General features: G+C 42.9%; 1 protein-coding gene across 9 annotated transcripts in view; it reads left to right on the top strand.

Moving 5' to 3' along the window:
* The window catches only part of ARHGEF28 (Rho guanine nucleotide exchange factor 28), a 239,388-nt gene that overhangs the window by 213,077 nt on the left and 13,582 nt on the right, over window positions 1–12,729 (top strand). For all 9 annotated transcript variants that reach the window (XM_063453739.1, XM_063453742.1, XM_063453741.1 and 6 more), the window contains 2 exons: window positions 1,701–1,748; window positions 2,460–2,945. In XM_063453739.1, the coding sequence (XP_063309809.1) occupies window positions 1,701–1,748; window positions 2,460–2,945 (534 nt within the window). The remainder of the gene's footprint in view (window positions 1–1,700; window positions 1,749–2,459; window positions 2,946–12,729) is intronic.

Here is a 12,729-nt window from a genome sequence, read left to right as displayed (position 1 = left end):
ATGTTTTGGTCACTTTTGAATGCTGGCGGTGCTTTCACTCTAGTGGTAGCATGAGACGGAGTCTACAACCCACACAAGTGGCTCAGGTAGTGCAGCTCATCCAGGATGGCACATCAATGCGAGCTGTGGCAAGAAGGTTTGCTGCGTCTGTCAGCGTAGTGTCCAGAGAATGGAGGCGCTACCAGGAGACAGGCCAGTACATCAGGAGACGTGGAGGAGGTCGTAGGAGGGCAACAGCCCAGCAGCAGGACCGCTACCTCCGCCTTTGTGCAAGAAGGAACAGGAGGAGCACTACCAGAGCCCTGCAAAATGACCTCCAGCAGGCCACAAATGTGCATGTGTCTGATCAAACGGTCAGAAACAGACTCCATGAGGGTGGTATGAGGGCCCGACGTCCACAGGTGGGGGTTGTGCTTACTGCATTTGCCAGAGAACACCAAGATTGGCAAATTCGCCACTGGCGCCCTGTGCTCTTCACAGATGAAAGCAGGTTCACACTGAGCACATGTGACAGACGTGACAGAGTCTGGAGATGCCGTGGAGAACGTTCTGCTGCCTGCAACATCCTCCAGCATGACCGGTTTGGCAGTGGGTCAGTAATGGTGTGGGGTGCATTTCTTTGGCGGGGCCGCACAGCCCTCCATGTGCTCGACAGAGGTAGCCTGCATTCCATTAGGTACCGAGATGAGATCCTCAGACCCCTTGTGAGACCATATTCTGGTGCGGTTGGCCCTGGGTTCCTCCTAATGCAAGACAATGCTAGACCTCATGTGGCTGGAGTGTGTCAGCAGTTCCTGCAAGACGAAGGTATTGATGCTATGGACTGGCCCGCCCGTTTTATTGTGGCCTTTTATTGTGGCCAGCCTAAGGCACACCTTTGCAATAATCACGCTGTCTAATCAGCATCTTGATATGCCATACCTGTGAGGTGGATGGATTATCTCGGCAAAGGAGAAGTGCTCACTAACACAGGTTCAGACAGATTTGTGAACAATATTTGAGAGAAATAGGCCTTTTGTGTACATAGAAAAAGTCTTAGATCTTTGATTTCAGCTCATGAAAAATGAGGGCAAAAACAAAAGTGTTGTGTTTATAATTGTTTAATGTATATGTAAATTTTTTGTATGTTTGTTTATATTTTGATTATTTATACATTTTAATTGTTTAACAGCTGAGGCCAACACTTCATTCCAACTAAATATAGTCAATGTTTCAGGGCACTAATTCTCTTGTCTTACCCCCCAATGTATCTTTAAACTGGCAGAGCTTGATGGGAAATTTAGTGTAGAAAGATCTGGAGTGTCAAGTTCAGCCATTGCCGGTGTAATATGTAGGTTTTTATATGGTATGGGGTAGCTGAAATGGTTGGATTTCCATTTTCTATTCTAATATAAAAATGATTTACTGTGACTCCTTTTGTTTTTTATAAATGGCATATACTAGGTAAGGAGGGGGAGAAAATGGTTTATATGCTCACTAAACCTTTAATCTCCATTCCGACACATTGGCTTTTGGCAGTTAAGTTTAATTAAAATTTGCTGGAGGCGAATTATGACATTAACTTGATATATCCTTTCTCATTAAACTAGCCCACACATTCTGTTAAAAAGGAATGTTGCCACTTATGGTAATAATATATTGTGGATTTGTATTTTTAGACCTTAATGGTCATTAAACATTTTGTATTTTCTTTTCTTTAGGTTTTGCAAGCAGTTCAAAACATTACCCGCCTTTTATACAGTATCCAGGTCTGTGTCTCTGTAAAATGTTAAGTATGTTGTCATGTGTTTTAGTTCCACATAACATTCCGTTATAAACCGTTAAATATTACCTAGAGCGTATTTACTAAACAGTGCTTTGGGGTGATTGGACAATCAAAATGTTAAACTTAAGCCAAAATATTGAGTTAAAAATTATGAATAGTGGGCAAAAAATATTATTCTAGTGTTAATTTAGTGAAGTGACAATCATTCTGTTATAATTCATTGCTTAGTTGTGGAGAATTGAAAGGGGAGTTTCACATTTTAGGTAAAAATTTACAAATTGAGAAAATTCAACAACTCTGCAGATTTGATCTATTATTAAAAGTTGTTATTTTGGGCTAAAACTTTTTGTTTTTTGTGTGTGAATTCTGCACAATGCTCAGTTTAGTGAATAAGCCACTCAAGGTGTAATTCTTTACATATTGCACAATTTGCAGTATATTACTGTACAGGTGTCAAAATATAAATTTGTTAAAATTTTACATCCATATCTGAGCGCTACATGCTGTGTCACACATTTACCGCCTTGTTGGCTTAATTTTGACAACAGAGCGTTTTTGGTGTGGCAGTGATTTGACTTAATCATCAAGAAACACAAATACACATAATTACATACTAGCTTATAGTAACTTTGTTGTGTTTTGAAATCCAGACCTTGTATAAATTTGTTTTTATTTACTCGTTTTCTTTCTATAGGCTACAGTTGCCATACAAGATAGCCAAATAGAAATCCACAGAATATTTCTGCAGGACAACGAGTTGGGCAGCAGAGGACTTTGTGTCCGTGGGAACCTTCTGCAAGATCAAGAAAAATATCGCCACCAAGAAAAGCAACGTGGAGAGGTGGTCAACTTGCCCAAACTCCAACACCAGTTTCACCAAGAACAGCAGCGCTGGCTCAGAGAGTGTGACCAAAAACAGAGGGAACACGAAGAGAAGGAGAACATGCTCCAGCAAAGAGAGAAGGACTGCCAAAGCCAGGAGCATCTTTTGCTGGAGAAACAGGAAGAGCTTGGTCAACAGGTCCAGGAATTCCAACAAAACCTGGATAGACTAAAGGAAGGACTGAGATTGGTGGAGAAGGAACGGGAAGAGCTGGGGGTGCAACAGAAACTCTTGAGGCATTGGAAGCACAATCGTCAAAACAGCTTACCCGTGATATTTCCTCACGGTAAAAGAGAGGTATGCAGCCCCACCTGAAATGGCACAGTATAATCAACAGCGTTTCACTGTATAATGATAATGGCGTGTCTGTCTTTTTCACATTCCATCACTGAGACAAACATTTATTGGGAATACAATAAGGTTCCACCTCTGTTGTTTTCATGAGAATAATCCTCTGTTAATTGGGCTTGTGTTAATACGAGGGAAGGAATGCATGGGAGAACATTTATAGGTCTGTGCATTAAAATCACAAACATAACAATAGTTCAGTAAGGCTTCACCAAGCAGGCCCTCGCATAGTTCAGACATTACCTTAAATAGAGATAATCTTATTGTCACATCATTGCGTCAACATTGTCTGCCCACTCAGATAATTCTACACAGCTTTATAATGAGTGTCTTTATGTGATCGTGTTCTCTTACCTGCAATGCAGTGCAAATAACATACTGCGATACAGTCAACTTATACAAAAAATTGTCATGTACCTACTGCCATTTATGCTTACTGTTGTATTTTTTTGTGGAACGATACCGGTTAATAGGGCAACATTAACGACTTTCAGACAGGCGGACAGGGCACAAATTAGTGTTTTGTTTTGGTTTTATTTACAATATATTCATTATTACTTTGTATCCCAACTTCACATTTTAGAAAAAATGAGGTCCATGTGGTGATAAAATATTCAGTTTGAATGTTTAGTAGATACAAAAATGTAATTATTTCAATATTAAGCACCAAAAAAGTACAACTTATAGTGAAATATAATCTACATAAATACAATTAATACAATTACAATTAATGGCAACATTGTTATTATAAACAAATATATGATATACACACACATCAAAATAAAATCACAAATCAAACATATATTTAAAGAAAAAAAAAATACAAACAAAAATTAATTATAATTTATGTCGATGACTGTGGATGTCAGTAGCTCCCAACGTCCAGTGCAATAACAGTTGATCTGTGTCAGTCCCACTAATTACTCAGTAGGTGTGCCTTACTAACTTACCTAATTGAAACCAGAGAAATACAGAGTTCTTAAAGGACCACTATAGTGCCAGGAAAACATACTGAGGATCCCACTCCCGCCCCCACCCTCAGGATCCCACTCCCGCCGGGCTGAAGGGGGAGGAAGGGGGTTAAACACTTACCTTTCTCCAGCACCGGGCTCCCTTGGTGCTGGAGACTCTCCTCCTCCTTTCCCCGTCATCGGCTGAATACGCATGCGCGGCAAGAGCCGCGTGCACATTCAGCCAGTCTCATAGGACAGCATTTTCAATGCTTTCCTATGGATGCTGGCGTCTTCACACCTTTCCTATGGATGCTGGCACCCAGACCACTTCATTAAGTTGAAGTGGTCTGGCTGCTAAATTGTGGTCCTTTAATGCTTCTCTTTGGATCGTACGCAGCACATTTTAAAACGAGTAAAATATACCTTAAATGGCCCTGTGTGTTTCATCATACTAACACATATTTACTAAAGTGTAAGAAAGTCACTTGAGGTGTAGGATCTGACATATTCACCAACAATTGGCATCAACCAACAATTAGCATGTGTGGGTACAATGGGTGACCATTAGAAAGGTAACAGCAGTGTCACTGTGGATATAGTGATCTCGATAAAAGGAGAGTATACAGATAATGATGTCCTGCGTTCTCATATGTATCGTAGTAAAATAACAAACTTCATTAACCAAGTATTAAAGTAAACGCCGCTGACAGAGTGCGGCAAATAATTATTATATAATTTTGAATGCTTCATGCTACAATCACACTTTAATTCTCAAATGTGGATTAAGTGCTCATATGAGTGTAAAAGAGGGGGAATGCGGGGGCGGAGCCTGGAGCTGGAGTTGAATGGACGCCATATCCATTCACTCTTGAAACAGCTGCCGATAATCTTTAAATATCTCCTCACCACAACACCATCCGGCCCTATAACTGGGAGAACCGGCACCGGGACTCTCACCCGCACAGTTAGATGCCTTTCTTCTAGAGCCCGAAGACCGGGAGAACGAAACGGAAGACTCGGGCCTACCTTCCAGCGGCTTACTGCGATCTGGATTTCCTCCTCGGCGGGACGCCTGAGCAGAGCAGCCCTGAAATAAAGAGGAAACCCACCTCTCCCTGTGACAAGACTCCGGTAAATATGGGGCGCCGCACGCAAAAAATGCAATCAGGCCCCTCAGCTGAGCACCCAGACATTGGAGCCATGCTCCAGCGGCAGGCACAACCTAAGATGGCCACCGCAGAGGCCCCAGCCACACCATCACAACCCCGCACGGGTACCATCCTACCACTCAGCCCAGACCTGACCCAATACAGGTCCAAGTGCCATCACTGGTGACCTCAGATGACAACTCCCTGGCAACAAAAAGGGACTTACAAAACTGGGTGCAAGACATACAGAAAATGCTCTCTGCTGACATAGGGATCCTCAAGACTAACATGCTAAACGTTACAGACCGCGTCAAGGCGACAAACGATGAAATATTGGACATCCACAACAGCCTGTCCAACATGAAGGATCATATGCAACATCTACACACAGCGCAACAAACACTCACGCTGCAGATGTCCACCCAGGAAGACCGCGCACAACGTAACCACATTAAAATTCGCGGTATACCTGGCGACATAACGGCAGACGAACTGCCACATTACACATGGAGACTCCTGGCCACCATCGTGCCCCCGGCGACAGCCCGGAAAATCACCCTGGACAGGATGTATCGCCTCCCGACCCCACCGAACGCACCTGCCGCCGACGCCAGAGACGTTATCCTCCGCTGCACCACATCTTATGACAAGACTCAAATCATGACAGCGCTTCGAGGTAAAACACCTCTCTCATTTGAGAATTCACATTTATCCTTCTTTCAAGACCTAACCCGAGCCACACTCCAGTGGCGAAAGTCTCTGAGCCACCTTACCAACCAGCTACGAACCAAAGGGATACAATACCGCTGGGGACTACCAAGAGCCCTCACAATCACCCACGCCGGAACTGTCCACAAGATCTTCACTGGGGCAGACGTCCCCACTCTGATGTCCAAACTAGGACTCACACCTACATCCACGGAGCCACCGCAGCAGAACACCTCCTGGAACCCTGACACCTCAGTGCCTTTTGTCCCACGGGCAACAACGTCCCTAGACTCTGCTACATGACTGGACTCACAGACAACCGAACCTAAGGCAGCAACGAGAGCTGCAGCACAGTTTCTACTGTTCATGTTTTGTGTTACCGTTAAATATTGATGCTTGTCCACAATAGGAGAGGCCAACATAGAACCCAGGCCCCCAGAGAAGGTATTACTAACTGTCACGGGCAGTCCCTGCCTACCTCTTGGAGCCAAATTTGTAAGCACCACAAGCAGCTGACTACATAAATAAGCACACCGCAGACAGCTACTCCGTCAACCCCTCCCCCCCGCTACCCCCTTGGTTAGGGGTAACCACAACCCCACAAATGTCCTAGACACCACATATATAGCGCCAACAATCTGGGATACACATAAACAGGTACATGTGGGCCCACTCACAAGAGAGACCATACACATCACCACAAATCCCCGCCTGGAGCATTAGGGACCTGCAGCAAGCAACCCATAGACACCAACTGTCATAAGGATCCACCCTACACGAGGAACATGAGCAAACACACCGACGCCTAAAGCTCCCAACTAGTACTATACAGCTATACACCTCCATAAGGGGACACGGTAGTGCCTACATGTATGTGTCTACTTCAGTAGATGGTTTACCTTGTTAATTTTAGTTCAACTTTCAATGTCATAATGTGGCATGTGCTTCATGACCGCCGACCTCTAAACGTAACCACCTTACCACATACGCCATGTCTAACCTGTAACCTACTCCCATAAAAGGAGGCTGGACCGCATATGTATGAAAACATTTCCGATATCACGTTGTTACACCTGCAATTGTCTTACGTACCATGCATATTTTTCGATAATTCTGTTAACTCTTATGCCTCACAAATAAAAAGGAGATAAAAAAAAAAAGAAAAAAGAAAAGAGGGGGATGCTTTTTCCGCGGATTTTCATATTAGCAGATTTTTATACGATTTGCTATGGAACTACAATCCCACAATGCTTTGCCAGAGTATGGATGACTGACCATTCTCGTTAACCATTAACTCCCGTTACAAGTTTAAACTATAGGGACTGGTCAACGTGTCTTTGCTCACTTTGCTCTGACAGACACCATTTGTAGTTAACTAATTGATGCTAATGATTAATATATGTAATGTCTCCAAAAAAGGTTATCTCAGGGCTCTGCATAGTAAACATTAAAGAGGCCTATGATTAATAGTACATCTACACTACTTTCACTTAGTTTCTATTAGCTTTAGCATTACGCCTTCTGTGTCTGACATGTTTACCATTTGTTTTTGCTTCTTCCATTTACTTTCTGAGTGCGCCTTCGCAGACCATTTCACTCGCCGTTTCGGATTTGTGTATTGTATTTCAGTTCTGTATCGGCGCTATTCACGGACGTTTGATCATTCTCAAATTATAAATAAATTCAAAGTGCAATCCCACTTTTTAGTCCAAAGTAGATATAATAAAATGTATTTTTCAATTTGACTATTGTGCTTAAAATCCAAAAATCACTTTGAATTCATTACAAATCCCTGACAGTTCACACGTTGGTAAATACCATGTGTGCCTCTCTCCTTTGGTCCACATGGTGTGTTACAACAGATGAAAACGATCCTCTCACTCTGTGTTCTCCGCAGTTTGGTATTAAAGTGTGTGGCCTAGATTTTTTGGTAGAGAAGTTCGGTATTCTGTTACAGAATTCTTCTGATCTTTCAAAGTGAATTTCTTCCCTTCATATAAATTGTCTTCAGTCAATGGGCTTCATAAAAGTTTTAATTGTGTTAATTATTTGTGGCAGTATTCAGCCGGTCGTAGATTTTTCACGATTAGTTTTCTTTTATCTTTGTTATAGCTGATGAATTCAAAAGGAATGGCAATAAAGAATTCTTTGACTTTGTACCATTGTATATGTCGTATAATAGGTGTGACATTGATATAGTCTGAACATTGCTTTGACCTTATTATTGCAATACAGAAATGATAACATCTTAAATGCACAGTGAAGGTTATGTAAGATAAGGTTTCTAAATGATATTACACGTGTTCAGTTTGTTCTACTTTTTGGAAGAAAAAAAGGAGTTATATAATAATAGTAAGGAAATATTTAACCAGGAAAGGTATGCTCAGATTACTTTGGTTTCCATGTCCTGGGGATGTTACTTTTTCCCAACATCCAGGAGATGTTACGGTTACCCAATTTATTGGTACTCCTTTTATCTACCTCAGAAAGATCAAGTCAGCACTGCTGGGATTTGAACCTGTGAACCCAAAGGGTTGAACAGATTCTACTGATGATGCATTAGCCCATTGAGTCCATCTATGATATCTGCCTTTTTTTTTTTTTTCTTCATAGAAAAGGCTGTCTAAAAGTATTAGGTTGCTAGTAGTTTTGTGTCTATAATCAGGACTTTAAAATGACATGGCCACTTTTGAGTTTTAGATTAAGGATAGGATATAGAAGATTATCAGGGGTTAGCAGGCTTCAGTACTCCAGATGTTGTGGAACTACATCTCCCCTGATGCTTTGCCAGCATTATGTGAGAGGTGGTCCACACCATCTGAAGGTTAAAATAGTCAAACTGCAGAATTTTCCCCGGGAATTTTCCCAATTCAGCTATTTTGGCCTTGCATTTAAAATTCACTTTGAATTTCTCACTTTTAGTGAATAACAATATATGTTGGAATACCTGAATATATCACATGGAAATGAAGGGTCTTCTTTGACTTATGGACAGTAAGATGTTTGGGAAAATTTAGCTATGGGCTTCCACTGCCGCATTCTGCCATTTCCCATCAGAAACGAATTGTAAAAACTGATGGGAGTAAGTATCGTCTCATGCAATGCAAAAATAATGCTTTGCATCTCATTGCGCATGTTTGAGATTGTGCAAAATCCCGCAGCCTTGTGGAATCTTAATAAGTATTATAGTCATAGTTGGCAGCTGAGGCTTCCAGGAGCTGAGGACATAGGCTAAGAATAGGATGGCTGTACCAAGCATAGAGGGGTTCAGCTAAGTATGTCTATCTTCCCCTTCTATGTCTATCTTCCCCTTCTCTCTGGGGTGCCTCAATCAGGTTTGGATTTCCCATTAGGCACTGGAATGGTGCCTATTTAGAGCACTTATAATGTGCCTTCTTGAAGCTTAGGTGGGCTGGTGACGGGACATAAGTACCAGGATCCTTGGCCAGTGTCCTCGGTAGTCTAGTCACCCTCCTATGCTTAATAGCAGAGCTGCAGGAACAGTTATAGAGTGTCCCAGCTCCTCCAGTGTCTGTGTGTGAGGCTGGACAGGAAGAGGAAGGAATCACTTCCCTTATGCCCACTAGCAGCCTCTCACACAGGAAATGCCTTGCAGGAGATACAGGGAAACCCTCTTAGAACTGCAGGAGGTGTTATACAATGTGCATCACTGCCATCAATCATAGGAGGCTAAGTACTTTGAAAATAACCCTTTAACCTCCACACACCTCTACCCTAAACACCAATTTAATCCTTGCTTCTGCTGCATTGACTGAGTAAAACTCTGTCACGTGATGCAGAAACCCCCATTGAAAAGCTTTCCTATGGGGAAGCTTGAATGTGCGGTGCCACCCCCTATGCACATTCATTTATTGGATTGGACCATCACGGAGGGGGTCACGCTCCGCTGTGATGTTGTTGGAGGCAAAGAAGTAAGCAGCACCAGGGGAGCCTATATTTTTTAAAACGTTTATTGCAAATGGGAGTGGGGGTTCCTGTAGAGCTAGGGAGAGGGGCATCATAGTATTAGGAATACAGGTTTGTACTCCTAATGCTATAATGTTCTTTTAAGCCACAGAGCATGGTTTTGCTTGGGTATAATTAGGGCCATTTAATAGACATAACCAACAATGATTTCAGTTCGTAAGTTTATAAAATGCAAACATAAACTATTCAACAGAAAAAAAAATTCTGATATTATGAAACCTACTCTACAAAGCGCAGCCATATACACTTTAATATTATTAGTTCTTCTCACGAGGGTATTCCATTCAGTGCCTAATAAATCTTTAATGTTCTGAAAAATTCTCACTTGCAAATTAGGTTTGAGAAAAGAAGAAAAAAAAATACAAACTTCATGTAATTTCAGCCCACCATAAATCAATTTCCATGCCTTCCATTATTAAGTGCTTTGATGGCTGAATGTTCTTCTATGAATAAGAAATAGTCATAATGTGAGCAAGTTACTTGAGTGTTTGTCCATTAAATGGACACTATAGCCACGAAAAACAACATTAATGAAACAGTTTTGGTGTATAGATCATGGTCTCTAAAGATTCACTGCTCAATTCTCTGCCATTTAGAAGTTAAATCAGTTTTGTTTCTGTTTATGCAGCCCCAGCCAACCTCCCCTGGATGTGGCTGGCACAGCCTGCATTACAACAAAATGGTTTCATTTTCAATCAGCTGTAACTTACTTTAAATGTTTTTATCTCCTGCTCTGTAAATTGAACCTTAATAACAAATAAGAGGCTGCTGCAGGGTCTAGCAGGAGATAAATGCTAAACTCCCACAACCATTAACACTGCAAGTGTAATTATTGCAGATTTTTATAAACTGCAATAATTACCTTGTAGGGTTAACTCCACCTCTAGAGGCTGTCTACTAGACATCCACTAGAGGACACTTCCTGGTCCATAGCACAGAAAACTTGTGCTAGACCTCCAGCGTCGCTCAATTCCCCATAGGAAAGCATTGAAAAGCATTTTCAATGCTTTCCTATAGAGAACTCTAATGCGCATGTGCGGCATTGCCGCGCATGTGCATTAGGTCTCCGCGGGCGGGATCAATCTCGCCCACCAGCCGATGTAATGAGGAGGAGGAGTGGCGGCGACCCAAAACCACCGCCGAGGGACTCGCTATACCGCGAGTAGGGGCATGTCTACTAACCAGTGAGCAGCCTGTGGCTGCTCACTGTAGAAAAAAAATTACATAAATTACAATAAGGGGGGGCGGACCTATTGTCCTCCCCCCCCCCTCCCCCACCCTGAGCGGCGGGTGGGGCCATGAAAATAATGAGGGGGGGACCTACTGTCCTCCCCCCCAGGCACCCACCCCTGGGCGGTGGGTGGGGGCCCTTAAACCATCCAATCACAGTGCTCTGTGTCATTTTACACAGTGTAGGAAAGTTCTTTGGAAAAATGACACAGAGCACTGTGATTGGATGGATATCAAGCCATCCAATCACAGTGCTCTGTGTCATTTTACACAGCGTGGGAAATTTCTTTGGAATTTTCCCACACTGTGTAAAATGACACAGAGCACTGTGATTGGATGGCTTGAAATCCATCCAATCACAGGGCTCTGTGTAATTTGACACAGCGTGGGAAAGTTATTTGGAATTTTCCCACGCTGTGTAAAATGACAAAGAGCACTCTGATTGGCTTAAACCAACCAATCAGATTTTTCTTAGACTAATTGCAGGGCGTGGCAAGGCTTTATAAGCCTTCCACCGCCCTGCAGAGCTCAGTCTGCGTGGAGCCCTCCATGGGTGAAGATGGATTAATTTTTTTGCGCTCGGGTTTTTTTATTTTATTTTTAAGTTCGACGGGTATGATGGCTTTTTATTTGGCTTTTTTGGGGGCTGAAAAATTAAGATTTTAGAAAAAAGAAGACGTCGAATGGTAAGTTGAATTTTACTTTACAGGGTAGTAATTTTATTCCCCCCTCACTATTTTTTAGGGTGAGGGGGTAGGTAGGGGCTTTTTTATTTGGGTGGGGGGGTGGGTGACTAGGGGCTTGGGGACCCCTAGTCACCTTTGATGGGGGGGGATTTTCATTTAGGGCCCCCACCCGCCGCGCAGGGGTGGGGGCCGGGGGGAGGACAGTAGGGTCCCCCCATTATTCTTTTATTGAGCCCCCACCTGCCTCGCAGGGGTGGGGGCCGGTAGGGGGACAGTAGGTCCCCCCCCCATTTTCTTTTATTGAGCCCCCACCCGCAGCTCAGGGGTGGGGGCCGTGGGGGAGGACAATAGCCTCCCTCCCATTATCTTTTAGGGTAATAGGGTTTTTTTGTTTCTTTTTACAATGAGCAGCCACAGGGTGCTCACTGCTTACTAGACATGCCCCTACTCGCGGTATAGCGAGTAGGGGCAGATCATTTACTAATACTAAGTAATTTTTACTTAGTATTAGTAAATGTGGCTGAAAGACCAATTTAGGTCTTTCCGCCTTTTAGTAGATAGTTCCCTGATACCGTGGGAATTAGGGAGTTATCTACTAAGCGGCTGCAAGATGCAGCCACAGCAATGAATAAGATCGGAGTTTCATTCATTAGAATGAAATTCCGATCCGAACAAAGTCCCGAATTGCGTTCTAACACGAATGGAGAAACTGTTAGAACGCAATTCGGCAGTTTTGCCAGCGTCCTGTCTAAGTGACAGGAAGAATCGCGGGAACAGATAGGAAAGCAAAGGATTGTGGGAAAATTGCTGCGACCACCGGAAACGAAGCACACTTTGCTCCTCCGCTGGTCACTGCGTAGGAAACCTCCATAAGAGAAATAGTCCCTACTTTGTCTTATGTTTTAAATAAAACTAGAGCAGATAGGAAGAAAAGAAGAACAGATCCTGAGAGAGGGAGAAAAGAGGAATCTTCTGGGGAAAGGTAAGTTCGGCATGACAGTGCCGCTTTAAAGGACCACTA

This window comes from Pelobates fuscus, chromosome 5, assembly GCF_036172605.1.
Source record: "Pelobates fuscus isolate aPelFus1 chromosome 5, aPelFus1.pri, whole genome shotgun sequence".
Lineage (NCBI taxonomy): Eukaryota > Metazoa > Chordata > Amphibia > Anura > Pelobatidae > Pelobates > Pelobates fuscus.
The sequence above is the reverse complement of the archived record's forward strand: the minus strand, read 5'-3'. Positions and strand labels throughout refer to the sequence as shown.